The sequence below is a fragment of the Myotis myotis genome, unplaced genomic scaffold, assembly GCF_014108235.1.
Source record: "Myotis myotis isolate mMyoMyo1 unplaced genomic scaffold, mMyoMyo1.p scaffold_m19_p_10, whole genome shotgun sequence".
Classification (NCBI taxonomy): domain Eukaryota; kingdom Metazoa; phylum Chordata; class Mammalia; order Chiroptera; family Vespertilionidae; genus Myotis; species Myotis myotis.
Window position 1 is genome coordinate 5,905,260 of NW_023416314.1, and position 27,471 is coordinate 5,932,730.

Below are 27,471 nucleotides of genomic sequence, written 5' to 3' on the forward strand. Positions count from 1 at the left end.
TGCCTGGCTGGAGCATGAATGGCCTGAGGGACTGAAAGTTGTTTAGCTGATTTGTTAAAATGTTGGTCAACAGGAAATCAGGTGTCTGAGCCTCAACCTTGAAGCACATGACCTGGGAGACTTTCCCTACCAGTTTTTCTCCACGTAGAAAAGTAAAAATTTAAATCTCACAGAGATTCATCTGCTTGGTAGTCCCTGAGAAACACAGGAAGAGCCTTTGTCTGGCGCCATTCCCGTAGGGGGACGTAGGGCCAGTGAAGAAGAGGATGGCTGCAGCAGATATCGCTCCTAAGCGCCTCACGCCTTCCGCAACCTGGGGCCAAGCAGAGGCGGTCAGACATTTCCACAATGACCTCCTCTGTGCTTTGCTGTGGAAATTAAAGGCCAGTTAAGTCTTTAATGTAACAAAGCACCTCACTCGCCAACCTTCTTTTTTCTATCCTGACTGATTTCTCCACTCCTCACCCGAGCTCACTGGCTTTATTCCCACAGGAGTCAATGCCAGCTAAACAGATGCTCCCTGGCAGCAAGCTCTCAGGCAGCGTCATGTTCCTCATGGTGAGTGATGGGCTGGCCAGGCCCGTGGAGCAGTGATGGGCACTGTGTGCCAGGTGCCACTTCCCCATGACTCGCCCTGTTGTCGAGGCTGTTAGGACTGAAACTTTCCTGAACGTATTTCCTTATTTGTTATCCTCAAATGTCGGGGTTCTTGTTCCAACATTAAGAAGGGTTCTGGAATCTGGAGAAGGCTGTGCCTAGATTAAATAGGAGTCCAGAGGTGAAATATAATTTTGAAAGGCATTTGGGGGTCACAGGAGCCTAGTTTAAAGGAAACTAAGATCTCCTCATCTCAGGACTCCATGCTTTTTATTTTTTTTATTTTTTTAAATATATTTTATTGATTTAGTTTTACAGAGAGAAAGGATGAGGGGTAGAGAGTTAGAAACATCGATGAGAGAGAAACATCGATCAGCTGCCTCCTGCACACTCCCCACTGGGGATGTGCCCTCAACCAAGGTACATGCCCTTTACCGGAATCGAACCTGGGACCTTTCAGTCCGCAGGCGGACACTCTATCCACTGAGCCAAACTGGTTAGGGCAGGACCCCATGCTTTTTATTAACACAATTTGTCCAGAGGAGAGGCAGAGGTATACACTTCAAAGGGTCAGGGTTTGTATAGAGTCCATTGTCAGAATGGAGGAAATTAGCCAACGGCTGTTCAGGTGTTTGGCCAGTAGGAGGCAATAACATGTAGATTAAGATGCCCTGAGCTGTCTGGCAGCCAAGCAATCATTCCTTTTCAGGTTTGGGGAAATGCCATCAGCCATTCCCAACAGGTGACAACATATGGGACTCAGCCCTTGTTGAGTCCCCAAGTTCCATCAACCTTCTGATGAAACTCTTGCAATTATGACATGCTGGAATTGGCTTCTGGCACTCAAACCAGGCCCTATTTAAGTGGTCATGGACATAACCTTCAGTGATCATGTTATTAGTGGAAGTGGAGTTCTTGGGATGCCTCAGGGAAAAGAATTTCCCCATGGGGGGGGGGGGGGATGGGATTTTGTGGAAAGCTTTATTGATGATGTAAAATTAAGGGGTTTGGGTGATGATTAAAAAAAAAAAATCCTTAGCCGGTTTGGCTCAGTGGATAAAATTAAGGGGGTTTCCCTCCAGGGTCCAATCTCCATGTCCTGCCATGGAAAAAGTCCAATCTTGTCTTCAGCAGGGCTAGGATCAAGGCCACTGCCCAGACTTTCTGTCCTATATTAAATTACAGTCCAGCCTGACTGGTTTGGCTCGGTGGTTAGAGCGTCGGCTGCCAGACTGAAGGGTTGCGGGTTCAGTTCTGGTCAAGGGCATGTGCCACAGTTGCAGGCTCAATCTGCTTGTGCAGGAGGCAATCAATAGAAAAAATATCCTCAGGTAAGGATTAACAACAACAACAACAAAATTATAGTTCAGTCCAGCATCTGACTAGCTTAGCCTGTCTTCCCAGCTGCAGTTCATTGCATGTGGGGTCCACAGGGCCACGGGCCATGCAGCTGCTTAAGGCCATATGGTAGGTTAGCACACAGGCGAGTGCTGGTCACAGAGCAGGTGAGAAACAGGAGTGCAAGAGCAAGAGAGCACAAGAGAGGGAGCTCCCTTTGGGGATTTTCACCTTCCAGGATTTCATGGGCTTCCATCAGAGTGGCCTCCTAGCCAGTGATCTTTTTCCCAGGCTAGACTGACAGGCAAGCAAATTTCCTGTGTCACCCCAACTTAACTGCGAACGTGCCCATCTCCCCCTTTGTTCGATCCCTTCCCCCAATGATCTGCAGGGAATGGACTGGTTGTTACTGGGGAGAGTGAAGCTGTAGCTTCCTGGTGAGGCTGCGCAGATGACCATGCTTATAATGTCTGGCCTCCCCTTTGCTCTCTTTCTATTAATATTAATAAACTAGCTAATTATGATAACAATCATATATATTAGGGAGGAAGGGAACCAATCCCAAAGGCCCTAAGAGTGGGCTCCACGCCCTGTTTTTAGTAAAGGACACTCATAGATTATACAGTGATACCTCATTTCATTCATTCTTTCATTCATTCATTCACTCACATGCATTTATTGAACACTTATAACATATACTTGTGAAGAACAGTGTGTTTATGGAACTCATAACTAATGGAAATTTAAAAAATAAGACTAGGAGATGAAATCTTCCAGAAAGTTTTTAGGTTTTTACTTTCTGGTATATTATCCTTTGACTTCTGGGCTGAACACTAATACAAAGAGCCCTACCCATGGAGGGAAGGAAAAACCTAAAATTTTTACTTGTGAACTTCACTTTTACCTAATTAGCCACCAACTTCAATGAATAAGTAGCCTTTCCTGGTTCAGTAAGACCTGAAGGAATTAATAGAAAAGAAATGCCATATTGCATTCTTTTCCTGGCAGAATTTAGGCCAGTAATAACTCAAGGTTTTCACACCTCCTGCCTTCTTCTCAGTTTATCAGCAACACCCCACCCCATCTCCTCAGCTTCTGCTGCTGGAGGGTGTCCGGTATCTGGTTTCACTGTAAAACTGATTTCCTTCCTGAGCCATTCAGGTCTCCTGCACTCTCCAGCACACTGCAGGAGCCTCCTCCTTTTCTTGTTCGCCTTTCCTGCTTGCCAGGCAGGAAGCCATAGAGCAGCGGTCCTCAACCTGTGGGTCGAGACCCCTTTGGGGTCGAATGACCCTTTCACAGGGGTCGCCTAAGACCATCAGAAAACACATATATAATTACATATTGTTTTTGTGATTAATCACTATGCTTTAATTATGTTCAATTTGTAACAATGAAAATACATCCTGCATATCAGATATTTACATTACGATTCATAACAGTAGCAAAATTAGAGTTATGAAGTAGCAACGAAAATAATTTTATGGTTGGGGGTCACCACAACATGAGGGTCGCGGCATTAGGAAGGTTGAGAACCACTGCTATAGAGCCTACTTCCTGAATGTTTCTACACTAGGGATGGGAGGTCCCACAGACTTCTCTGGAAAAGCCCAATTAGTGTTTTTCCAACTCTAACCAAACAAGTTCCCTGTAGGAATTCTCTTTGACCTTGCGGCTTAGGGGAGATAGAAAGCAGAGGCTGGGTTTACAAACTTATTCCGAAGGAAGGGCAGGTCCCAAAGAAAACCAGGTACATTGGGCGACCGGAAAGCTTTCCAGGTCAAGATTTCCTGCACAGATTAAGATGGTAGACAGAACTGTCTTTATTGGAAGAGTTTAAATTTATATTGCAGGGTTACTTGGAGTGTCTTGGAGGAAGCTGATGGAGAGTATGGGTTGCTAAGGCCTCTCCCCACACCAGCTGCTCAGAGCTTTAGAGTGGTTCAGTCTTGTCAGGCCAAAATCCTGCTCACGCAGATTTGATTGTTGCTCTGTCTACTTTTCTTTTCCCTGAGACCTGACTCAGAGGGTTGTCATAAAACCCTCAGCCTTTCTAGACTTCCAGATTGCTCAGGCATCCTTCTAGCTTCCACGGAACAAGTGTCAGGTGTTAATTCTGGATCAAGATTAGTTCTTTGTGGTCACAGACATAGTATATCTGATTTCTTGCTTTTTTTGTCAAATGATCTTTAACTGAAATATTTTCCTTTGTAGTTCTTCACTAGCCCAGCATTCCACTGCACCACTGTTGATGTCATCCATGATGTCGTGAGGGTGGTAGCCATCCGCATTGCAGCCCGCAGACTGGGCATTCCTCAGGGTCTCTTTTAATGTTTCCAGAGAGTTCCCTAGCTAGAGATTGGCGCTGCATCTGTTGGGCAATGTTGATAACCTCATCAAGAGTGACATTTACACTGTGCTTAATGGGTGTGTTTTTTTGCTTCTTTCTGTCTCTTGGTGGTTTTTTGAGGGCTTCGATGATGAGGGCAAAAGCAGAAGGTAGGTACTACCTCAGTGTGGGCCAATCTGTTCTGAATGGTCAGTTTCACTGTGATCCCCAGATCCTTCCAATCCCTGGTTGCTTTGGCGTTGTCATCACCAACCTTTTTAAAAAATATTTTTAAAATTGATTTTAGAGCCGAAACCGGTTTGGCTCAGTGGATAGAGCGTCGGCCTGCGGACTGAAAGGTCCTGGGTTCGATTCCGGTCAAGGGCATGTACCTGGGTTGCGGGCATATCCCCAGTGGGAGATGTGCAGGAGGCAGCTGATCGATGTTTCTCTCTCATCAATGTTTCTAACTATCTCTCTCCCTTCCTCTCTGTAAAAAAAAATCAATAAAATATATAAAAAAAAATAAAATAAAATAAAATTGATTTTAGAGAGAGAGGGGAAGGGAGACAGATAGATAGAAACATTGATGAGAGAGAAACATCATTGATTGGCTGCCTCCTACATAACCCCTAGTGGGGATGAAGCCCGCAACCCAGGCATGTGCCCTGACCAGGAATCAAACCGCGACCTCCTGGTTCAGAGGTCGACATTCAATCACTGAGCCACACCCACCAGGATCATCACCAACCTTTTTAGGAGACAGACCCAGGGGTCCAATTTTGGGGGTAAGGGCAGATGTGGCACCAACTTCCTCGCCAGTGCACCTCAGGTATATGACTTTGGTTTCGTTGGGGTCAAACTTTGGCAGCATGGTGGAGACGGCTGGTGTTGGATGAACCCAGATTTGGGATGACTGAAGAAAGTTATACCTTGTCAAAAGCTGAAAGTATCTTGCTTTTCTTATTAGTTTGGTTGCAAGTGCCAAGAACCCAGCTTGAACTAGCAGAGATAGAAAATGGAATCTACTGCATGGAATCCAAGTAAAGGCTAAAAACTAAATCATGGAATGGGCAAGGATGGAGCAGTCTCAATGAAAATCAAGAACTCAAACACTGGCAGGATCGCTCCCTCTGCTTTTTGCCTCTTATCTCTGGTTCTGTGGGTGGCTTTATTCACTTCCACTATAGATGTGAACATCATGCCTATGGCAGCATCTAAGTTTTACATCTTACCACTTTGTGAAAGAGAGACTGGGAGAAACAGAGAGAAGGGTGGTGGGGAAAGGGACTGATTCTATCCCTAAATTTGAGACCGAAAAAGTCCAGAGATCTACTAGGCTTGACCAGTCAACTTAGCTGGATCAGTCAACTGTGGCCAGTGGAAGGGATGATATAATGCTAGACCAGTACTGGGGCCCATCACTGAGTATGTAGAGCAGCGGTTCTCAACCTGTGGGTCGTGACCCCTTTGGCGGTCGAACGACCCTTTCACAGGGGTCGCCTAAGACCATCCTGCATATCAGATATTTACATTATGATTCATAACAGTAGCAACATTACAGTTATGAAGTAACAACGAAAATAATTTTATGACTAGGTCACAACATGGGGAACTGTATTTAAAGGGCCAGAAGGTTGAGAACCACTGATTGTAGAGGGTCATGTTTCTACAGAAGGGGGAGTCATTGTGAGCTGGACCGCTCCCCCAAGAGCTGTTAGCTACACCTGCAGCTCCCCCACCCCCTCTGGGCCTGATTGGAAACTGATCATGGTTCTATGGAGCTTCTCCAGAAGGTTCAAGGTATACTTCTTAATATTTTGGATATTTTTATTTTGCTGAATCTATTTTGTCTTCACTGAATAATTGACTTATAAAATTTTAGTGCTAGAAATAAGCAAAATTCGTGATTTCTTTTTCCTCAACTGATGCAAGAACCCCTTAACAGGTTATTTCACATGGCTTATAGGGTGTGGGGGGTAAAGAGGACTAGGCTAGCCCTAGCCAGTTTGGCTCAGTGGATAAAGCATTGACCTGTGGACTGAAGGGTCCCAGGTTCGATTCTGGTCGAGGGCACATGCCCAGGTTTCGGGCTTGATTCCCAGTAGGGAGCGTACAGGAGATAGCCAACCAATGATTTTCATCATTGATGTTTCTCTCTCTCCCTTCCTCTCTGAAATCAATAAAAAAAAAAATTATTGAATTCCCCACCCGGGTGCTAACCAGAGAATCACTGCTTTCACTATTTTACATATGTGGCTTTCACACAAGTTATAATTTGAGAAAAGATTCTGAGGCAAAAAAACACAAAAAACAAACAAACAAGAAAAAGACCTACTAGTTTAACCAGAGAGTAACAGACTCTTGCAAGAAGCATATATATTTCATCTGCTAACAGAAGTAGCTCTAGTAAAATTTAAAACTGGGACGTAGGCTTTCATTGTAGGCCTCTTTTAAGATAACATCTTGGTGGGGAGGTCGGTGGTGTGGCCGGTCCTCATGAGTGTCTACTTTGTTGTTCAAATCAGTTTTTTCAGAGCCAACAGTAGGCATTTTCCAGTATAACAAGAACAGGGCCTTGGCCTGCCTCTTGGATACCAGGTACAGATACCTTCATGTCAGAGAGGAGATGCACTGAGACTTAGTTTAGTGGTTGGCTCCCCAGATTAGACTTAAAAGGAGCAAAGGCCTAAAGTCATTGTAACCCTCAACCTGTGGATAAGAATAAGCCCACTCAGCTGTGAATCTGTGATCTCTCTGTTAGATGTGATTTATTAGGTCTCTGTCAGTGTGCAGACATGGTAGTGACATGACAAAGGACAATTCAATTAAAATGTTTTGTCAGTGATTTCTTTTTTAATTTTTTTTATTGATTTCCGAGAGGAAGGGAGAGGGAGAGAGAGAGAGAAACAATGATGAGAGAGAATCATTCATCGGCTGCCTTCTGCATGCCCCACTGGGGATCTGACCCACAACCCAGGCATGTGCCCTGGCAGGAATCGAACCCTGACCTCCTGGTTCATAGGTCGACATTCAACTACTGAGCCATGCTGGCTGGGCGTCATTGAAGGCACACTCATCAGTCTTTTAAGTTATATGACTCTGGGCAAAATAGTAAATATCCTCAGCTACCACTTTCCTGGAATGACTTCAGGATCCATGATGAAGACAGTCAAGCCTCCCAGTTCCTTGACCATCCCCACGGCAATGTTTGTCCTTCTCTGTGCTGCTACAAAAATGCCACACAGGGAAGCTGTATCCTGGAACTTATTGCACAAAATTGCCCTGCCCTTGAAATCTTAGTTTTGTTTTCTTTTGTTAAGCCTCCCCTGAGGATATTTTCCCCCCCATTTATTTTTAGACAGAGTGGAAGGGAGGGAGAGAGACAGAGAAAAACATTAATGTGAAAGAGATACATCGATTGGTTGCTTCCCACACATGCCTAAAACCAAGATACATACCCTTGACTGGAATCAAACCTGGGACCCTTCAGTCTGCAAGCCTATGCTCTAACCACTGAGCGAACAGTCTAGTGCTGCCCTTGAAATCTTGAACTCTGAAAGTTTACTCTCTGCTTAACACCCCAATCTCCACACTCCTCCATTCCCATTAAACTTACATTGAGGTGTATCAAGTTCTCTATTCTCTGTCCTCTCAGTTTATCAGCTCTCCTTAATTTCTTCTATCCGGTGCAGATTCCACAATCAGTCACTTCAAATGTACTCCCACCACCATCCTCACTTCTTGGTGATCGCTGTTTTTCCTCTGACTAATTCCAGTCTTAGGTTAGCCCATATTGGTTTCCTCCACTCACCCCCCAGGCCTGCTGAGCCCTTCTAGAGCAAATCACATAGCCGTGCTGATTGGTTGAATGGCACAATTATGATTTCCAGCCCTATTGAGTCCTTGGTGCCATTGTTCTTTCCAGTCTCCCACAGGGTTCCTTTCCGGAAGCCTCCTCCATTCTCCCCATTCCTTTCTATCTATAATAATAAAAGCATGATATGCAAATCGACCAAACGGCCAAACAGCAGGACCTCACGCACTAGTGCCAGGCCTGCCATTGCCCCACGATCGCCCTGCAGAGGGAGGCTCAGGCCACTGTCCAGCGGGTGATCATTTGGGGTGGAGGGCTCTGCAGAACCTGGGAGCCCAGGGTGTGTGGTGGTGGCCGTGGGCAGCACCAAGCCAAGGCGGGTGCAGGAGGGGGACGGGGCCTGGACGGTGAAGCCAGCAGCTGGGGGAAGGAAGGCCTACCCTTGCACGAATTCTGTGCATCAGGCCTCTAGTAATGAATAAAGGGGCATTTATTTAGATTTTGGGCTCCTTCAACTTCCTTCTTCCCCCCCTCCACATTCCCCAGGTCTGTACCTATTTGTAGGTATGTATTCCTGCCTCCTCACAATCAGAGCAGGAAGTGGCCTCTTCCTCTCCCCGGAACCTTGCTGCATTGTTCACACCCCTCCCTTTGTATCTGTTTCTCCCTCACTAACCCCACACCTCAGCCAACAAGTTTCCTGTTATCCTCATTCTCTATTCCCTTTCCTCTCCAGCTACCCTTTCTCCTCCCCTCACTGCTGGTTTTATGCTCTCTGAGGTCTTCTCAGTTCACTGCCATCTGACTTTTAACCCCACCATGCTACAGCATCTGTTCTCAAAGGTTATCAAAGCCTGTTAATTATTCAGTGAAATGGGCTTCTTAGTCCTCAGCTGGACTGTTTATAGCATTTGACCTAACTGACCACCTGTCTTAAAATTCTCTCATCCCTGGATTCCTATATTTCCTCTGCCCTCTGGTTATATGTCCTAGGATCATTTTATTGCTCAGTTCACTTCACTTGTTTCTTTAATATTGATATATCACATCCTCTGCCCTGGGTACTCCCTTCTCTCCTCTCATTGTATGCTTTCTTTGGTATTGTAGAAATAATCTATTCTTTGGAGTATGGTGCAGTGGGTTCAAATCCCATTTTCATGAGTTATCAGTGCTATGATCTTGAGCAAGGTTTCCCATATGGGAAATGGGGCCAATAATATTAATTTTAATAGCTGGGTATGAATATTAAAGGAGACAGGGATATAAAGTGTCTCTTTCAATAGCTGACAAAAATTGCCACTTAGTACATTTTTAATCTCTTCTTCCATCCGTCTCCTCACTCCCTTTCCTGCCAAGTAACTTCTTGTGGTTCACTTGTAAGCCCAGGATTTGGAGTCAGCATTGGGTTCAGATTCTTCTTCTGACAGTTAGCAGCCTTGTGACTGGGGTTTTTGTTGTTCTGAACCTTGGTTTCCATGTGTATGACATGAGAAAGATAGTTTCTCACAGGATTAATGTGTGTGTGTGTGTGTGTGTGTGAAAGAGAGAAAGAGAGAGAGAGAGAGAGAGAGAGAGAGAGAGAGAGAGAGAGAGAGAATGTATGAAAAGATGTGGTGAAGTCCTTAGCACAGTTCCTGGTGCATAGTCAGTGCTCAGTAGGTGGTAGTTATTAGTTATTATGTCTCACTCACACCTACGGCTATAACCTATCACACGTACATACTCTCAAACATGTATCTCCCACCTCGCTCCCATCTCTTGTGCTCTAGACATGGATTTTGCCAACTGGCTTTTTTATGTTTTACAAAGAGCTCAGACTCTTACTCAAAACCAAACTATTTCTTTTTCCCAATACTTGTTCTTCACGTATTCCCTTTCTCAGTTAATGTATCGTCATCAGCCAATCATTCAGGCATGACTTTTTGGAACCTCTTTTTTTTTTTTTTTGTCACTGCCTACATCCTATCATTCCCCTCTGATTTGTTTCTGGAATTTGTGCTTTTCTAACTATGCTGCTTCAATTCAGGCTCCCATCTTCTCTCACTGGAATTGTTGCCTCGTCTCCTCATTGGTTTCTGCAGATCTGGATGCTCCTCTTTCTACCCCATGTTCTCCTCTGTGTCCAGAGTGACTTTTCTAAGATGCGGGTCTCACAGTTTCACTCTCCTGTTTCAAAGCTCCAGGCTTTCCTGCTGAAGATCTTAAGCCCTAAGTCTAAGTGCTGGTAGGTTTGTGCTGACCTATTTTTCCACCCTCATTGCCTGCCACTGATGGCTCTGCCCACACAGTAATTTATTAATTGGCTATTCCTCCAAGATACCATATGCCTTCACAGGTCTTTTTCTTTCTTTTTTGTTTAAATCACCTAGGATGCCCTTCTCCTCTTTGTGGCCTGGCAAACAACCTTAACAAGCCAGCCAAATGTTTCCTTCCCTTTTGACCCTTCTGTGCATTAATAGCATTTTTAACATTTCTCCGTTGCTGCAGCAATCACTTTGTGCCATAGTTATTTATGTGCCTGTAAGCGCTGGGTTTGGCACAATTCCTGGCTGTGTTGGTTGATTTGAATAAATGAATGCATGAGAGGACAGGGTCTGCAGGGATCTTCGGCGAAAGAATCTAACAGGTTGAAATTTATAAGAGGTAAATGTGCATTAAGAAGATCAATTTTAAAAGAATAAAGATGGAAGAGATTGATTTAACAGCAGAATATTAAACATTACTGGGAGGCTTTGGTTGACAGCATTATGTGAGTCAACGGTGTGAGGTGGGGTAACAAAAAATAAGAAAAGGAAGAAAAAGGAGAAGAATGTGAAATTTTTTAGATAAGGAAGCCGAGTGTCTGGTTTTACACTAGAGAATTGTGGTTGTTTCTAGATATTATGGTTTTAGAGGGACTTAGGCCAGAATAGCAATAATTCTTGAAAGCATTTTAAAAAGATCTGTTGAAAATATCAAGATAGACAAACTATTGGCTAACACAATGAAGAAGATAAAGGGAGAAAGCACAAAAGACAAAATGAGAAATGATAATGGAGAAGTAACCAATGAAACAAAAAAAATTACCAGAGTATTTTCAGGTCTATGCAAATACATTTTAAAACATTGATGAAATGATTGAAACGGGCCCGGTGAGGTTGAAACAGCCCTGGTGAGGTCAGGACGGCCCCGGTGAGGTTGAAACGGCCCCGGTGAGGTTGGGACAGCCCCGGTCAGGTTGAAGTGGCCCCAGTCAGGCTGAAGCGGCCCCGGTGAGGTTGAAACGGCCCCGGTGGGGTAGGGACGGCCCTGGTAAGGTTGAAACTGCCCCAGTGAGTTCGGGACGGCCCTGGTGAGGTTGAAATGGCCCCGGTGAGGTCGGGACGGCCCCAGTGAGGTTGAAACGGCCCCGGTGAGGCCGGGACGGCCCCAGTGAGGTTGAAACGGTCCCGGTGAGGTCGAGACGGCCCCAGTGAGGTTGAATCGACCCGGGTGAGGTCAGGATGGCCCCGGTGAGATTGAAACGGCCCCGGTGAGGTAGGGACGGACCCGGTGAGGTTGGGACTGCTCCAATGATGTTGGGACAGATAATGGGGACCAGTATAGACTGATGAACAGGGGTAGATGCAGAGGCAGAGCAACATTGAACAGACTTTCAAACTACAGTCGGAAGCCTGGGGAGGGTTTGGGGTGATTAAGAGATCAACCGAAGGACTTATATTCATGCATATAAGATTAACCAATGGACACAAGACACTGGGGGGGGGGTTAGGGGCTGGGGGAATGTCAAGGGGGGGAAAAAGGAGACATATGTAATACTCTGTAATACTTTAAGAAATAAAAATTATTAAAAAAAAAAGAAAAAAAACATTGATGAAATGAATCATTTCTTGGGAAATTCTTATTAAAATTGCAGGAGACAAAATTTAAACAGACCAATTTTTGTAGAAGAAATGAAGTTATTAAGGAACTATTCCTCAAATAAGGTACCAGGCCCAGATTATTTTATAGGGGAATTCTATCAAACCTCCACATATCGGAGAGTCCCAAAGCTTTCAGAGTATTGAAAATGTAGAGAAACTTCCTACTTCATATGAAGCAAAGGTAATATTGATACCTAAATATGATAAAGACAATCAAAAAGAAAACTGCAGACTAATATTTATGAGTACCTACGAAGAAATGTCATATATAGTACTGATATAGCACTAATAATTATTTTATTAACAATAGAATCCAACACCATAGTAAAAATATAATTCACTATGATCTGGTGAGTTTAATTCCAAGAATAAAAGGTAGGTTCATTATTAGGAAATCCATTAATATCATATAGTACCAGACTAATAGGTGTCAGGGAAAATAATCATAAAAGATTAATTCCATAAATGCTAAGAAACTTTCAGAATTCAACATCCATTCCTCATAAAAACACTCAAGAAAATAAGACTTGATGAGTACTTTCTTAACATGAGAAAAAATATATATAGTTCTAATACCAGTAACTTACTAAATTGGGAAGCACTACAATGAAGAAAAACTATTTTTTTTTTACAGTTGATGTGATAGTAATCCTGGAAACCACAATCCTGTATAATAAAAGCATAGTATGCAAATTGTCCCCTCGACTGGGAGGTCATCCGGGAGTTCAACCAGGGGGCAGGGCCTGCTAGGAGAAGGGAGAGAGGCCCTGGTTGGCAACAGGCAGCTGCTAGGGACCCTACAGTGCACTAATTTCGTGAACTAGGCCTCTAGTCACTGATAAAACTCAAACAATTAAAGATAAGGTAACAGGTCATAAAATTAACATACCAAAGTAGCTTTTATATACACAAAAAGTAACTGGAAAACATCCTATATAATAAAAGCCCAGCGACTGAAATGGTGGAATGACCAGAACGACCAGAGACCAGAACACCATGGCCCCTTGCCCCGGCTGGCTCCACCTCCCAGGGAGCAGTTAGGGGTTATCATGCAGGCAAGTGAGTGGTTAGGAGCAATCAGGCAGGCAGGCGAGTGGTTAGGGGCAATCAGGCAGGCAGGCAGAAGCAGTTAGGGGTGATCAGGCAGTCAAGCAAGCAGTTAGGAGCCAGCGGTCCCAGATTGCAAGAGGGATGTCCAACTGCCAGTTTAGGACCAATCTGCAGGGATCCCTAGACCAGCAGTCAGACATCTCCCGAAAGGTCCTGGATTGGGAGAGGGTGCAGGATGGGCTGAGGAATTACCCCACTCCATCCATGCACAAATTTTGTGCACCGGGCCTCTAGTAATGGTAATAAAGATCAGAGCAGAAATAAAGGAAACATCAGGCAAACCCAAATTGAGGGACACTGAATATTTGGGCCAATATTCTCCAACATTGTCAAGATCATTAAGGGCAAAGATTGGAAGAGACTAAAGAGACACGACAACTAAATGCAGTGTGAGACCTTGGATTGGACACTGAACCAGCAAAAGGACATTAGTGGGATAATTAGTGAAATTTGAATCATTTCACTGTAGGTTAGTTTGTGGTCTTGTGTCAGTGTTAATTTCCTGTATTGATCATTGTACTGGGTTGTGTAAGATGTAAATATTTGGGGAAGGCATGTAAGGGAACTATTTGTGATGTTTTTGCCACTTTTATGTGGCAAAATTATTTCAAAATGAACATTTAATAAAATAAAAAATAATACTTAAGGATTTGGGCCCAGCTGGTGTGCTCAGTGGTTGGGCATCAACCAATGAACCAGGAGGTCATGGTTCGATTCCAGGTCAGGGCACATGCCTGTGTTGCAGGCTTGATCCCCAGTAGGGGGCATGCAGGAGGCAGCTGATCAATGATTCTCTCTCATCATTGATATTTCTAGCTCTCTTCCTCTCTCTTCCTCTCTGAAATCAATAAAAATACTTAGGGCTCCAGCCGGTTTGCTAAGTGGTTAGAGCATCGACATGTGGACTCAAGGGTCCCAGGTTCGATTTCGGTAAGGAGCATGTGCCCGGGTTGCGGGCTTGATCCCCAGTGGGTTTCAATACCGGGTCTACCATGTCCTAGCTGTGCGGACATTGGAGAAGTTAAATAATCTCTCTGAACCTCATCCATCCGTTGGGATGATACTGACCCTTCTGTGCTTCTTTGATAATTGAGTTAGATGATGATAATGATGAAAATAGTAATGACCATTTAGTAAGCATCAATTGTGCGGCAGCCCTGTTCCAGGTCTATTCATTAGCTCGTTAAAACATGTATAAAAGCCCTAGCCAGTTTGGCGCAGTGGATAGAGCGTCGGCCTGCAGAATGAAAGGTCCCGGGTTCGATTCCGGCCAAGGGCACATGCCCAGGCTGCGGGCTTGGTCCCCAGTGGGGGCCGTGCAGAAGGCAGCCAATCAATGACTCTCTCATCATTGATGTTTCTATCTCTTCCTCCTTCTCCCTTCCTCTCTTAAATCAATAAAGAAATATATTTAAAAAAAACATGTATAAAACACAAATGATATTTAGTTCATGGTAGGTACTCAATAAATATTCCTCCCCCCACTTCTTGCTGATCATAGTGGTTCCTGTGGTTTCTCAGTGGCTGATTGATTGTTGCCTTAGTACTGTCTTCCAAAGGACTTTATTTATTCCCACAAATCAATTTAGAGAAAATAAGGAAGATTTAATTTAAGCTCAGGAAGCCGCCAATGAGTAATTGCCAACATCACTTTATTAAGGAAGTACTTGGGGCTTAGAAGTCAACAGAACTTTAACCAAATTATAATTTAATAATTTAGCCCTTGAACTTAATTTTTAGGGTCTTGGGCTTCTACAGAAACCAGACAGAGTGCTGCCTGTACTATGACATTGTTCATGTGCTACTTTGATATTTAGTGCCCATCTTCAGACCAAATAATCAGAATAAACACCTGCATAAAGGCTCTGTGTAAGGGACAAGTGGAACATGTAAGGTCATCCAAGGGTTGGATGAGTTGTATGTCCCTACCTGGGCCTAAGAGGCATCTGAGGTTGCTGGGCCCTAGCTTTGTCGGAAAATAAATGAAAGTGTCCCCCCTCCCCCAGCCTTTCCTTAGTTTTCAGGAACACTGCTTACCATAGCCTTTCCTTGGTAAGTGTGTGCAGGTTTTAGGTGACTAGATCCTCTTTGACAATATAAAGCACAGATTAAAACTAACTTTGTAGCAATCCCAGGATTATAGGCTCAGGAGAATAAATCTTAGGTTCAGTATGAGATGATTTCAGTTAAGTCTCATTGTGAAAAAAGCAGCTGGGCAAAAGGCAGTTCTGAGCTTGGTGTACTGCTTATTCCTGATCCCCAAGATCAATTCTTATGACTATCGCAGCCCATTGTGCGTACGGACATGAGTGATTGTTCCTGGGAAGCAGGGTGGGCTGCTGGTGGCAGTGAGTACACCAAAAACTGGCTGTGGTTGTGGGCCTGGACCTCATCCAGGCAAAACTCAAGGAAAGCCGGAGTCGTAGTCCTTGACACACTTGTCTCCTTATCTGTGTGTACACTGCCACCCTAGTCAGAGGTTAGCTGATCCTTGGAGACTAACATAAAACTAGGGAATTTTAAAACGTGCTATATGCCTGACCATCTTTCTTCCTTCTTTCCTTAAAAGCTCCTGCTCCCTCTGGGTGGGATGCACTGCCCACCATAGCTCAACCTCAGATTTGGCCTTGCATGTGCAGGGCGGAGGTTAAGAATAATAGGCAGCCTTCCCCTTATTTCCACCTTTCATTTTTCAGCAGCAACTGCAGGCGTACGTGGCCTGGGTGAACGCGCAGCTGAGGAAGAGCCCAGCGGTGAAGCCCGTGCAGGACCTGCGACAGGACCTTCGGGATGGGGTGATCCTAGCTCATCTCATCGAGATTGTCGGTCAGTTGGCCCTGGACTCTGGTGCTAACATAAACCAGAACTTGACCTTCTTTATCCTTCATATGCCTTCAGAACAGATGGCTTCTTCGGTAAAACATGTGGCACCGAGCGTCAGCCCATGGACTGAAGGGTCCATGACTCCCTTCAAGGGCACATACCTCGGTTGCAGGCTTGATCCCCGGCCCTGTTCGGCACATACAGGAGGCAACCAATCGATGTTTCTCTCTCTGTCTCTCCCCCTCCCTTCCACTCTCTCCAAAAATCAATGGGAAAATATCCTTGGATGAGGATTAACAGTGTGTGTGTGTGTGTGTGTGTGTGTGTGTGTGTGTGTGTGTGTGTGTATAAATAAAATCTATGGCATTGGAAGTAGAGAAGACAGAATACTTTCCCAGGGTTAATTCATTTATTTATTAGTCAATAAACACTGTGTGCCAGGTACTGTGTTATGCTTTGGGAATATGATAATAAACACAGTCTAAGCTCTCAAGAGCTCCCCTCACCCCCAATCTAGTTGGAAAGACTGGAAAGTGAAGTCATTTCCATTAATGTACTTACATTCTGAGGGGGTGAGTACAGATGGGGCTCATGGCAGGGGGCTCACCCAGCCCAGTTCTGGAGGTTCAGTAGTAGCTTGTCAGAAGAATCAATGTCTGAACCAAGGCTGGAAAAGGAGGTGGGAGCCAGGCAGATACTGACTACCATGTGCTCCATGAAAGGGCTGGTCCTTCTGGAGCCCTGGAGTTGTTGATGGTCACTCTTACAAATGGTGCCATAACCTTATTTTCATAGCATTTGTGTGTAGCTCTGGTATTATTTTAGTTCCATTCACTGAATGGTAATTGTTCAGCTCTCTCTCCTGTGTACACTGAGCTCTTTAAAAGCAGGTACAGCATATTTTTTTTTTCTGTACTTTTGGTTCCACAACTCCTACCCAAGTGCCTGGCACATGATAGGTACTCAAACGCTGATGGTTATGTTAGTCAGCTGACCTCACTGAGGGTCCTGGAGGGATGCAGGGTTCCCGTGGTGCAGAAGCCCGATTTGCTGCAGGCAGCCTCTCCCTCATTGGCACAGTTCAGGGACTCACCAGAGTATTCATTGATAATGATGGTGATAATGGTAATAGTAGCAGCAGCTGCCATTTGTTGAATACTTTCTATCTCCTTTAATTTCATTTAATCATCAACCCTTGAGAAACAGCTAATAGTATCCCCATTTTCAGGAAACAAGCTTAAAAAAGAGGATTCATAAAAATAAATTCATTGAGCAATAAGAATACTAGTATATCAAGCATTGTGCTAAGCATGCTACTTTGATTGATGCATGACATGGGTAGGATGAGTGCCACTATCTTATTTTATGAGATTTAAAAAGGCTAGGCAGCTTTACAAGACCACATAACTGGAGGTGTCGGAGCAGTGGTGCAAACCTAGATCTGCTTTCATTCCGAGCTCATTCTAAACATTTAATTTTTCACTTATTTCAATAGATTATACTTGAAAATGTAATCAGATAAAAAACCCAGAAGGTACAAAAGAGTATAAAGTCAAAAGCCTTTTTTTCCACCTCTGTCCCTCTGCCAGCTACCTGTTTTTTCTGGGGCAATCAGAGTAAGCAGTTTTTTGCATTTCTTTCCAGAGATATTCTGTACATATACAAGCAGTTTGAATATGTGTTCATTTTTCCAAAACCCAAGTATTTTTGTGACATTCCATTGTGACTTTGCCTTCTAGAAAAGTTCACTGAATTCACTTCCTTTCCCCATTCCTTACTTAACCCGCCCGCCCTCCTCAGGCTTTGGATCCCACGACTCCACTAAAACTTTCTCAGGGTCGCAACCTCTGCCTTGTGAAATCCAGTGCCAGGCCTCAGCTCTCATTTTATTCCATTTAAAAGAACTTCACACAGTTGATCACTCCTTCCTCCTTCAAACACTTAAAAAAATTATTTTTGGGGGGTGACATTGGTTAATAATAACATTATGTAAGTTCAAGGTATATACCTTGGAAAGGAAAGGAAAGAGGGGCATCAGTGGGCCCAGGCCCAGTACTCGCCTGTCCCAACAGAAAGCCTTGAGGGCACGCTGCGCCCTCTCTCCTCTCCAGGAGCTTTCCAGGCACAGATAGTGTGTCTACCACCTGAAGTCTCGTCTCCTTGCATCACCACGTATTTGACCTCCTTTACCTTCTCCATCCTCCCGAACCCCGCTTCCCCTCTGGTGACCACCATTCTGTTGTCTGTATCTGTAAGCTTGTTTTGTTTGTTGCTTTTTGTTTTATATTCCACAAATGACTGATATCACACAATTCTTGTCCCTTTCCTCCTGACTTATTTCACTTGGCATAATACTCTCAAGATCCATCCATGTTGTTGCAAATGGCAGTATTTCATTTTTTTATGCATGAGTAGTATTCCATTGCATATATGTATCACATCTTCTTTATCCAGTCATCCATCAGAATGAATGGGACTACATCAAACTACAAAGCTTCTGCACAACAAAAGAAACCATCAACAGAATAAGAAGGCAACTACACGTTTGCTTTACTTGTTCCCAGGACCCTGTGGACTTCGTTTTCCTCCTTCCTCACTGGCTCCCTGTTTGCTTTGCTGGCTCTTCTCCTTCTTCCTAACCTCTGAGTGTTGTTGAAGTTCTCCTTAGCCCTTGGATATTCTCTATCCCTAAGTGGTCTCTTTCCAATATATATCTTTAGTCCTGAACTTTTCCTTGAGTTCTAGACATGAATATCAACTCCCTATTCAGCATCTCTATTTGAATGTCCAAAATGCAACTCTGACTTCACATGTCCTAATCAGAACTGATTTCCTTCTCCCCACTAATCCCTTTATCCTCCAGGTTTCTTGATCTAAGCAACATATCACAGTGCCTTTCATCCAGCTCTTGAAGCAGGACACTTAGAAGTTTTCCTTGATTATTCTCTTTTCCCCATGTATCATATCCAGTCCTTTGCATGTGCTGTCTGCTTTACAGTAAAAGTTTACCCACTATTTGACTTTTCACCCGGTAGCCTCTTTCACTCTAGCCTAAAACATTATCTCTTGCCTTGTCTTTTCATTTTCTTTCTAACTAATCTCCCTGTTTCCTTTCTGTATAATCTATGTCTACCCAGAGTCAACTTTTAAAAACATAAACCAGCCCGGCTAGTGTGGCTCAGTGGTTGAATGTCAACCTATGAACCACAAGATCACAGTTCAATTCCTGGTCAGGGCACATGCCTGGGTTGCAGGGGGGCTTGATTCCCACTGGGGGGCATGCAGGAGGCAGCCAGTCAATCATTCTCATCATTGATGTTTCTCTCTCTCTCTCTCTCTCCCTCTCCCTTCCTCTCTGAAATCAATAAAAATATATTTTTTAAAAAAATTTGCAGGCCATCTAAAAGATTTTAATTTTTCTACTCCCCATTCCAAATTACAAACACTAAGGCTTAATTCACTTGTATATTTATATATAATCTTACTTTTTACATCAAATATTCCCTTTCTCTATATCTGGATATATGAGACTTTGATATTATTTCTCCTTATAACTTCATATATTTTCTGTCTTCTAACAGCAGGAGAAAAGCTGAGTGGGGTACAGCTGAGTCCTAGAAACCAACAGGAGATGAAGAATAATGTGGAGAAGGTGCTACAGTTTGTGGCCTCCAAAAAGATTCGTATGCACCAGACTTCAGCTAAAGGTCAGTGCCTCTTCACGTTCTTGGTGGACGAGTACACTCATCTTTACTGGCAATTGCTCAGTGTGTAGTCAAGGGATCCGATAGACCGGAGGAGGATTAGCCCCATGACCTCATGTCATTTTCCCGTAAAGAAAGTTACTGGGACAGAGTGATTATCAAAATTTGACTGCTTTGGAAACCTGGGTGAAGATAGAAGTTTTCTATTCATTTTAATTAAATAAAGGTTTGCCTGACTGTGTGTAAGACAATTAATAGAGAAGAAATTACAAAATTGGGATATTGATTTTAGAATTTCTCGTTTAAAGTAATAAAAATGAGGCTAGATTATGTTTTTGAAGTTCCTACAGTTTCATGACCAATAATTATTTCACATCATAGTAGCCTACATTTTTTTCCATCCAGTTTTCCAGATGGAAAATATTTTCTAGCATTTTTTTTTTTTACATCACAGACTATTCCTGGTAGGATGAAGGGGCTCTGTGACCTCAGCACATGCCCTCTCCTGTAGCCACACGGCCAGAAGGGGACACTTCTCAGTCCCCTTGAGCCCAGGCTGCAAGGATGGAAGGGTGTAGGTGTCTTCGGAAAGCACAGGCCCCCCAGTCCTCTCGCCATCTCTCTAGAACTGACTGTAATCCGGTTCTGTTTCAGCCTCAGTTTCTGGGCCTGGTTACCTGTGACTCTGGTGAGAATGGGGGCAAGAGGGGGCACTCCTGTCATGTTTCTATTACTGATGTTCTCTGTGTTGGGGTCATTCAGGAAGGGTAGATGCTGACCATTGAGAGCACCCTGTAGAAGGTATCAATCAATCCTTTCAAAACCTTGCATATCTAAAAGGCTATGCAACTAAAAAAAAAAAAAAAAAAAAAGAATTTTACTAATTCCCTTACATTAACTTTCACCAGACCTATCACATTTTTTCTGCCTGCATTCCTTTTTCTTTTCTAGGGCAAATTTAGAATGCGATAATCTCTCTCATCTGGTCCCCATTAGGAGTGGGCTTGGGGATCTGGCCCATTAAAGTCAACTATTTTTAGGGAACACTGCCCCTCAGGACCTCATATTCTTTTGCCTGGCTTCCTGCTTAGTCCCACCGCATGGATGTTTGTCCTCCTCCCATCTGCTCTCCACGTTGCTGCCAGAATGATCTTACCATGAGTACATATGCTCCGGCAGTCCTCTGATCAGAGGGTCCTTAGGATAAAACCCGCAGTCCTTCCTATGGCCTATCGTGCCCTTCCTGACCTGACCTCTGATTCATCCCTCAGCTTTCACCCTCTCCTGCTGTGCTCTGAGTTCTAGCTCTGCTAGACTTCTTTCAGCTCCTCCACCGCAGAGCTGTGCCATCTATCTATATAAAAGCCTAAGCAACCATCGCAACTGAACAGATGACCAAACAGGCTGCGTGGGGCGACCCTGCCGGCAGGGGGGTTAGTGAGGGGCGACCAAATGACTGAGCAGCAGGCTGTGTGGGGCAACCAGCAGGCTAGCAGGGGGGGGTAGTTGGGGGCAACCAGACTGGCGGAGGGGGGGGCAGTTGGGGGCGATCAGGCCGGCAGGGGAGGAGTTGGGGTGACCAGGTCACCAGCTGCTGGTCTGGCTGATGTGTGTCATGACATGTCACGGTCAGGACGGGATGTCTTTCGATACAAACAGAGGTAAGGGTAGGCATCTGGGCATGGAAACTGGGCATGGAAACAGTGAGGGATGATCAGGTAGGCGGTGAGCGGTTAGGAGCCAAGGGTCCTGGATTGGAGATGGTACAGGCTGGGCTGAGGGGACCCCCCACACACACAAATTTTGTGCACTGGGCCTCTAGTAGAAGTATAATGTGAGTCACATGTGTAACGTAAAAGTTTCTAATAGCCACATTAAACAAAAGAAAAAAGTGTGAAACCAGTTTGAATAAAAAATTTAACTCATATATCCAAAATATTTCAAAATGTAAACTATTACATTCTATTTTTTGTACTACATCTAAGGAGCTATTTTGCATTCTCTTTTTGGGTGTGCGTGTGCTAAGTAAATACTACACTTGCAGCGCATTTCAGTTCAGACTATAGCTACCGTTTACGTGCTCAGTGTAGCCAGCGGCTCCCACACCAGACAGCGAGGCTCTAGTATGTCATGCTTTCTCTTGCCTCTAGACTTCATGCTTGCTGCTCCCTCTTCTCCTCCATCTGATGGATCACTACTCATCAACCAAGTCTCAGCTTAGAGCTCACTTCCTGCGGGAATCCTGAGCCCTCTAGACTAGGCACGATGCTTCCACTCGGAGCCCCCGAAGAATCCTGTACCTCTCCTATCATGACATGTTACTGTACTTCATTGTCATTGCTTTTACGTCTTCTGTGTCCCTGTGGAACACGGCTCTGTGAGGACAGAGAGTTTGACTGCCTCGCTCACCTGCATCCCTAGCAAGTGCGTATTTAGTGAATGAGTCCTCAGCCCCCTCCCTCCCTCTGAGGGCCTCTCGGTCTCTTCTGTCCCCCAGATATTGTGGAAGGAAACCTGAAGTCTATCATGCGGCTGGTCCTTGCCTTGGCAGCTCACTTCAAACCCAGCTCTGGCAGGACAGTCAGCCAAGGACGGGACTTAAGAGCCCCTCTGCAGAGTCACCAGCCACACTGTGCCACGGCCGTGGCCCAGGGAGCAGCTGCTGCTCTGGCTGATGTGTGTCACGACATGTCACGGTCAGGACGGGACGTCTTTCGATACAGACAGAGGTAAGGGTGGGCATCTGGGCATGGAAACTGGACTGTCTTTGATATTTTCCCTTAAATGCTTATCTGCAGTAGATAAAAATATCACCCAAACAGCCCCACACTGCAGAAAAGAGCACTTTGAACAAGAAAAGCCCTTCCTTTTGAAGAGCTCTATTCGCAGTCAGCAAAGTGGTTGAATGACATAGGTAATCTGTTGCTCTGGTGCCCAGAACTGTGAAGAGATGCCGTTGGCACCGTGTGTTTCCTTCACTGGGAGCAGTGTCTGTGGGAGTCTCTCCCTGGAATGTATCCTGAAGGCCAAGCTGCCCCCGGAGGCAGGAGGCACGGCAGGAAATGCTTTGGTGGTTGTGTGTGTGCTAAGCATGACCCCGAGGTGTCGCAACGATTGGTGAAGTTGTGCGCGTTTGTACCCATCTTCCCTGTTAGGTTTCAAGTGTCTCTGAGGCAGGGGTTTTGCCTTATTCATCTTTCCTGTAGTGCTCATGAGAGGGCCACCGTCAGTACTTGTTGAGTGGACGTGAAGGACTGACCCTGCTCCTTTGCTGGTGTCCCCTGGCTTTAGGAACAGCAGCACGGACGAGGAGATCGAGAACCCATACTGGAGCGTGCGAGCTCTGGTGCAGCAGTACGAAGGGCAGCAACGGTCCCCGTCGGAGTCCAGCTGCTCCAGGTAACCGTGGCCTCAGATTCTTTACCGCTGCAGTCCTAGCTCAAAGCTGAATTCTTGAGGAGTCTTGGGGTTCTTAGCCTCAAGTAGCAGCACAGCAGGCCGTGAGGCACCTCAACCCGTTCTCTTTCCCTCTGATTATGTTTGGCCTTAAAGGGGTAGCCCTCAGCACTGCCTTGTGGTTTTGTGCTGGCAGGAGGGGAGGGTGGGATGCTGTGAATTTCCCACCTGGGGAAGCTTTGTGCAGAGCCACAGTGCCAGTGCCTGGGACCTGCCATGGTCCAGCCTGGATGTTCGGATGGTGTATATCAGCTGCCAGTGTTTATGAGAACCAATTCCATTGCATTGGCTTATTGCCTGGGTGTAACTAAGTTATGGCCTGAGGGGGCTGTATCAAGCTCATAGCAAGAGAAAGTGAGCAGAGTTGTCTTAGAGCAGCGGTTCTCAACCTGTGGGTCGCGACCCCTTTGGGGGTCGAACGACCCTTTCACAGGGGTCACCTAAGACCATCGAAAAACACATATATAGCCGTAACCAGTTTGGCTCAGTGTATAGAGCATCGGTCTGCAGACTCAAGGGTCCCAGGTTCAATTCTGGTCAAGGGCATGTACCTTGTTTGCAGGCACATCCCCAGAAGGGGGTGTGCAGGAGGCAACTGATCGATGTTACTCTCTCATCGATGTTTCTAACTCTCTATCCCTCTTCCTTCCTCTCTGTAAAAAATCAATAAAATATATTTTAAAAAAAAGAAAAACACATTATATAATTACATATTGTTTTTGTGATTAATCACTATGCTTTAATTATGTTCAATTTGTAACAATGAAAATACATCCTGCATATCAGATATTTACATTATGATTCATAACAGTAGCAACATTACAGTTATGAAGTAGCAATGAAAATAATTTTATGGTTGGGGGTCACCACAATATGAGGAACTGTATTAAAGGGTCGCGGCATTGGGAAGGTTGAGAACCACTGACTTAGAGCATTAGAATGTTTCCGACTTTCACTTATAGGGCTGGGAATTGTGGCAGATTAGTACATATTTGAGTGGGCTAATGATTAGAATACATATGTGACTGTAGCTGAAAGGCTGCCCGTATACCATAGAGCCAAGTGTGGAGACCAAAACAGGACACAGTGCTCTCAGAAAAGCCTGATCAATGCCAAGTATAGTGGCAGGAAAAGACTACTTTCCTGGCTTATGTAAATCATGCTCCTATGAACACATCCCCAGATCATGTTAGCTTATTTACCAACTTCATTTCATTGCTGAATCATGTTTAATTTATCATCTTTTGACCTTTTTTGTCTCCTATCTCAATCCAGCTTAAGCTGTTCTAGTTAAGCCTAATTGCTCTTTGTCTTTAAGTATTTTATGTGTCTTTGGTGTTTTTCCTCTTATTTCTTTTTCTCATAATATCCCATCTTAGTTTGATGGACCATTTCCTAGTCTATGGAGGTCACATGCAATTCTTTCCCCGTTTTAATATTCTGGTAACCTTGCTCAACTTTAGTGTTCACATTTAATAGATGTGCTTTCTTATGTATAAAATTCACAAAACATAAAATTAACCATTAATCATTTTACTTCTTAAAAATCATTACCCGAGGACATGCTTCAAGAGAGGAAGGCGGGGGGTGGGGGACAAGGTTGGGGGGGGAGGGAGAAGAAAACATCAATGTGACAGAGAAACGTCCATCTGTTGCCTTCCTCCGTAAGGCCTGTAAGTTTTCGGTGCACAGGATGATGCTCAGCCAACTGAGCCGCTCAGGCCCAGCAATCGTGAATCATTTTAAAGTGTACAATTCAGTGGCATTTAGTACTTTCATAATGTTTGCAACCATCACCTCTATCCAGTTTGAAGACATTTTCATCACCCCAAAAGGAAACCCTGTACCCATGAAGCAATAGATGTGCTTTTAGTGAGAATCCAAAGCATTTCTTCCTTGCTTGCTTCTTAGACGGTCACTTGGTACAGAGTCAAAGGATGTTTCGTTGTATAATGAGATCTATTGCTTCCTGCATGGCCACAGGCCTTTGTGCCTGATAGTGCCTGGCAGCGCCTGGGGGCGGGGCGGGTGGAGGTCAGGGGGAGCCTCTATTTCTTCCTGAGATCACCTGCTTCCTTCCCCTCTGGCAGGACTCAGACTGGGGCAGCCACTGTGGGAGTGGGAGTTAGTGACCCACTGGAAATCCCACTGCAGTGGCTGATGGGACAGTTTTCTTGGAGGGGCTCAGAGAACAGTTTGCATTCCGCTTTCTGTCTTGGACTCCTTCCAGTGGTTCTCAACCTTCCTAATGCCGCGGCCGTTTAAATACAGTTCCTCATGTTGTGGTGACCCCCAACCATAAAATTATTTTCGTTGCTACTTCATAACTAATTTTGCTACTGTTATGAATCATAATGTAAATATCTGATATGCTATATGTGTTTTCCGATGGTCGCGACCCACAGGTTGAGAACCGCTAAGCTGACCTCTCACTCGCCTTGTCAGGGTGTTCAATCAGCACCCTGCCTTTTCCTCGGCGTGCTCCCTGGGACCCAGCGGGCTTGGGCACAGTCTGCTCCCTCCCTCCACCCTTGCTCGGGGGAGCCCATCTCATGGCTCAGTGACCACGAAAGCCAGGAGACCCCGGGATGGGACTCGGAACCGGAGGTTAAGATTGGAAAGAGCCCTCAGTGTCCAATCCCCTGCCCCCCCACCCCCTCCTCGGGGGACACCCTGCCGCCTAGTGCTTCCCAGACCTCAGTCCAGCCTCTCCCCGTGTCCCGGCAAAACGACCCCTCGTGGGCAGAGCACACTCGGAAACGCAGGGAGGGAAGGCGGGAGAGATGGGCGTCCTCGGTTTCCGGAGAGACCGCACCCTCCGAGGCGGGCTTCTACCTACCCCGACCTCCGCTTCCACGGAGGGGGGGCTCAGGGTGGAGAAGGCAACGTGTACAGATCGGGGGTTCTCAGGGCCAGGGCCAGCCCCCTGGGGATCCTGCCCGCCGGCGGCCCCTCCCTGCCCGGCGGGTGCTCCCCCCCCGCGCCCCCCCCCCTGCCTGGGTCCGAGCCGGCGCTGCCTGGCCGCGGGTGGCCGCCTGGGGAGGGCGGCAGGGCGGGGCCGGGAGGGGCGGGGAGGCGCTGCGAAGCCGGGGTCCCCGCCCGCCCGCCGCTGCCCGGGACTCGGCCGGCCGCGCTGCCCGAGCCGCGGAGCGTCTCCGGCCGGAGATGGGCTGAGATGCCCGCGCCCCGGGCATGCCCCCAGCCGCGCGGCCGCGGAGCCAGCCATGCGGCCGCCGGTGCCCGCAGCCTGCGAGGGGAGGCGGTCCCGCCCAGCCCCGGCTGCGGCCGCGTCTGAGCTGCCGGGACCGACCGCGCGCCGCAGCCCCGGAGCATCCCGGTCCCCGGGGCCGGGACGCCGGCCTCTCCGCCCTCCCCCGTCTCTCCCGCGATCGGCCGGCGGCTCGGGGAGTCGGCCTGCCCCCGCTCGGGGAGGCATGCCCGGATCGGGGGGCGCTGTGACGCTCAGCCCCCCGCTTCACCCAGGCGAGCAGGCTCGCTGAGCCCGGAGCCGGAGGGGACCATGGGAGGGACGCAAGTCAAATGGTGAGCTGAGGCCACTTGGGCTGGGGGTGGGGGTGGGGGGTGGGGAGCAGAGCCCGGCGGGAGGGTGCCGGTGGCCAGAGATGGACGCGGATGGTGGGGGCGCTGTATGGGGAGAACGGGCTGCTGGCCCGGGATTATCACCATAACATGCAGCGGTGAGGGCGCTGGGATTATCACCATAACGTGCAGCGGTGAGGGCGCTGGGCCAGCGTGGGGGAAGAAGTGGCCCTTTACCCTGTCTTGTCTCTGCTCACCGAAGGCACTTCAGGGGGAACAGGACGCCTTTTCCTGTGGCTCTTTCTTATGGCCCTTTCTGATACATTAAGGTTGGAGGGACGTTAAACCTGTGGGGATTAAGTGTATCGGTGGGACCTGATTTGTAATCACTTGTTCCCTGATTTGAGAGGATTATGATGGCAGGTAGGGGATTACTTGCTTATGAAATAGGGCTTCAAAGCCTACAGCATGTAATTAGTGTGAAAATACTTTCCTCTGGCTTGAGGCAGAGGACCTAATGCACTATCCTCATTCATGAGGTTCTTCTGGCCTCAGGATTTTTCTTCCTCAGTCCTTTCTCATTTAACTTGGCCGTCCAGTACCATGGTCTTAGCTCTCTGGCCTCACACACTGGCAGCCTCAATTCAAGAAAGAAAAATGTTGTTTTCTTCTGGCTGCTCGGCCACTCCCCCAGTGGGGTTGGATATGCAGACATCCGCCTCCTTCTGCCCTTATGTGGGAGACAGCTCACTCAGGAGCGAGAAGGTGGAGCTGAGCATGCGTCACTGCTTTTAGGAAAGCAGTTTTCCAGTGTCCTGGTTCACACCACCCTCCCAGCCCACCCTCGTCTCACAC

The 27,471-nt window shown here is 46.2% G+C and overlaps 1 protein-coding gene and 1 pseudogene across 14 annotated transcripts in view; one reads left to right on the plus strand and one right to left on the minus strand.

The window, feature by feature from the left end:
• Positions 1–27,471, plus strand: part of DIXDC1 (DIX domain containing 1) — a 72,841-nt gene that overhangs the window by 12,620 nt on the left and 32,750 nt on the right. For 9 of the 14 annotated variants that reach the window (XR_004970302.1, XR_004970301.1, XM_036324343.1 and 6 more), the window contains exons 2-6: positions 493–558; positions 15,790–15,919; positions 19,498–19,623; positions 22,118–22,349; positions 22,912–23,019. Coding sequence is in view for 12 of the 14 variants with exons in the window: in XM_036324343.1 (XP_036180236.1) it covers positions 493–558; positions 15,790–15,919; positions 19,498–19,623; positions 22,118–22,349; positions 22,912–23,019 (662 nt within the window). In the remaining 2 variants the exon portion in view is untranslated. Of the gene's footprint in view, positions 1–492; positions 559–15,789; positions 15,920–19,497; positions 19,624–22,117; positions 22,350–22,911; positions 23,024–26,170; positions 26,620–27,471 lie in introns of those variants that run through there. The other 5 variants (XM_036324345.1, XM_036324347.1, XM_036324348.1 and 2 more) reach the window with 3 other exon arrangements.
• LOC118664344 lies at positions 4,081–5,138 on the minus strand (annotated as a pseudogene).